A 2,724-nucleotide genomic window follows, 5' to 3' on the forward strand; every position below is an offset into this window, starting at 1 on the left:
GATCGGAGGCTTTGGCTCTGTAGACGAGGACGGGGCCGGCCAGCGGGGCCGGCTGCTTGAAGGTGGCCCCATTTAGCTCCCGCAGCACCGGGGTGCTGCCCTGCACTGTCCCCGTTGCCCGGTGCGGAGTGCCCTGCAGGGCCACCTGCAGCAAGCCAATGCTGCTGTCAGGCTCAGGGGCCACGTCGCTGTGGGTGGTCGTGACCTGCCGGTGAGATGTGGACACTCAGCATCTAAGTGCTGCACGTGGCAGGGCGCAGGGAAGGGATGTCCTCAGAGGCCACCCCAGGGGATGCTCCCTCCAGCCTAAGAGGTGCATTAGCAGCCCCATGGGGTGACCCTGGACTCGTGCTGCTTGGCAGGGAAGAACAGGATCTGGGTGCACCAGGCTGATGTGTGGAGCCCAAGGTGTCCACGCACCTTCAGCCCAGCCTCCTGGGCCAGCAGCAGGGCGTTCACCAGGGTCACCTCCTTCTGTGCCCCTCCGGCCAGCATGCCCGCAGCCACAGCAGGCGTCAGGTAGTTCCCAGCGTCCTGCAGGGGTGTCCCTGGGGTGCAGGGAGGAGGCAAGGGGTGGATGGGCCGGCAGCAGAGAGGTCAGCCCCATACTGGAGCAGCCATCCTGGGGCTGGTCCTTCCACCTAACCCATCCGCACACCTACTTCTACTCCCATCTTCCCTCCCATCCCTGCAGCCATCCATATACCCATCCGTACCCCCATACCCCCATCCTCCCATCCAACCACCCTCCTGTCTATCCCTCCACCTGGTTGTGCACCCATCCCTCCTCCCATCCGCTCAGTCCAGTCGGTCCCCACGTGCCCCTGTGTGCTGTCCACCCACGGGGGTCCCTGTGCCCGGGCACGGGGCGCAGCCTGCCCAGCTCACCTAAGGTGCAGACCTGCACGCTGCCCTGCGCTTTCTTGCCCGCCGTGCGCAGCACCGTGCCCAGGGCCCTGGCCAGGGCTATCCAAGGCTTGGTTTGGGGTGCGAAAGCCTTGCTGAGAGCCTGCCCGTTGACCTGCGAGGAAGATCAGGATGCACGGTGGCAACCCACCAGAGAGCACGCAGGATGACTCCCAATGCACCCACAGTTTAGGGACAGGGAACCTGAGGCACAAGAGGTCAGGTGTTCGGTGGGGAGGACTCACTATGCCAGCCAGCCCCTTCCCCGTGGCCATGTCCACGATCTGCATGGCGATCTCCTTGCCGCAGCGGCTCTGTGCCTCCCGCGTGCTGGCGCCCAGGTGCGGGCAGCAGATGACGTTGGGGTGGTTCACCAGGTCACGGTCCTTGGGGGGCTCCTGTTGACACAACCCCGTCCCACTGTCAGCCTCCAGCACCCACCTGGGAGCCCCGGGGTGGGCATTTACACCTTCTTCCCTTGCAAGGAAGGAGCTGGGAAGGGCTGTCCCTGGCTCCATGGGGTTTACAGAGGCCCTGGCCCTGCTTGGGCAGCGTTAAGGTGACGCCAAGCCAGAGCTAAGCTCAGGGGGTCCCCATGGGCCCCCTCACCTGTGTGAAGACATCGAGAGCGGCCCCGCCACACTGTCCCGACTGCAGCGCCCGTAGCAGTGCACCCTCATCCACGATGCCTCCACGGGCGCAGTTCACCACCTGCACACCGCGGCGGCACTTGGCGAAGGTGCTGTCATTCAGGAGCCCTGCGGAGAGAGGGAGAGCCGTGAGCAGTGAGGGACCGCACTGTTTCCCCCCAAGTCCGTCCCCCCCGTGCCAGTGCCCACCCCGTACCCGTGGTGGAGGGCAACAGCGGCGTGTGCACCGTGATGAAGTCGCAGCGGGGCCACATCTTCTCCAGCGGCAGCTGCTCCACGCCGAAGGTGGCCGAGGTTTCAGGGGTGATGATGGGGTCGTAGCCTATGGTCTGAGGCAGAGCGGGCACTTGCTCCTGCAGCCTGGCACGGTGCTGGCAGCTGGGCCAGGGAGGGTCCAAGCTCCCCATCGCTCCTCCCTGCCCCGGCTCCTTACCTTCATGCCAAAAGCCTGCATGCGGGTGGCCACCTCCCTGCCGATGCGCCCCAGTCCCAGCACGCCCAGTGTCTTCCCGTTCAGCTCCATGCCCATGTACTAGGGTGCAAAGCGGAGAGTGAGCGAGCGCACTCCACAGGGGCACCCACCCTGTGCTGCCCAGGGTGCTTCACTGGCCTCCTACCTTCTTACGGTCCCACTTGCCCTCCTTCATGGAGGCAGCTGCCTGCGGGATTTGCCTGAAAGGGGAGGCTGGGAGGAGCATGGGGGCAGGGGCCTGTGGGGCTCACATCCGTCCCCCTGTCCTGCCCCACACTCACCTGGCCAAAGACAGGATCATCCCGCAGGTGAGCTCGGCGGCACTGAGGCTGTTCCCAGTGGGTGTGCTGGGGATGGAGAGTGGTGTCACTGGTGTGTCACCCCCAGGCTGATGGAGGTCTGCACCCCGTGAGGATGGAGACCCACAGGGTGGTGGCCTGGGGTGCCCTGGGTGGGGAGGGCACCCTGCTGAAGCCTCCCCTGCCTCCCTAGGAGCGCAGGCAGGGATGTCCCCATGCTCCTGCTCTTACTTCATGACCAGGACGCCCTTCCTGGTGGCTGCCTCCACATCGACGTTGTCCACGCCGGTGCCCGCTCTGCCCACCACCTGCAGCCTCTCCGCCGCCTCCAGCACATCAGCCGTGACTTTGGTGGCCGAGCGGACGCTGAGTCCATCGCAGTCCTGGGGGGGGGGGC

General features: G+C 65.9%; 1 protein-coding gene across 1 annotated transcript in view; it reads right to left on the reverse strand.

Annotated features, from left to right (window-relative positions):
• Window positions 1-2,724, reverse strand: part of PHGDH (phosphoglycerate dehydrogenase) — a 9,012-nt gene that overhangs the window by 416 nt on the left and 5,872 nt on the right. The window contains exons 2-11 of the mRNA XM_009892895.1: window positions 2,559-2,710; window positions 2,310-2,375; window positions 2,174-2,228; window positions 1,990-2,088; window positions 1,753-1,885; window positions 1,516-1,664; window positions 1,152-1,304; window positions 889-1,021; window positions 421-548; window positions 1-205 (exon numbers count right to left, since the gene is read on the reverse strand). Coding sequence (XP_009891197.1) covers window positions 1-205; window positions 421-548; window positions 889-1,021; window positions 1,152-1,304; window positions 1,516-1,664; window positions 1,753-1,885; window positions 1,990-2,088; window positions 2,174-2,228; window positions 2,310-2,375; window positions 2,559-2,710 — 1,273 coding nt within the window. The remainder of the gene's footprint in view (window positions 206-420; window positions 549-888; window positions 1,022-1,151; window positions 1,305-1,515; window positions 1,665-1,752; window positions 1,886-1,989; window positions 2,089-2,173; window positions 2,229-2,309; window positions 2,376-2,558; window positions 2,711-2,724) is intronic.

This window comes from Charadrius vociferus, unplaced genomic scaffold (assembly GCF_000708025.1).
Source record: "Charadrius vociferus isolate BGI_N301 unplaced genomic scaffold, ASM70802v2 scaffold39, whole genome shotgun sequence".
NCBI classification, from domain to species: domain Eukaryota; kingdom Metazoa; phylum Chordata; class Aves; order Charadriiformes; family Charadriidae; genus Charadrius; species Charadrius vociferus.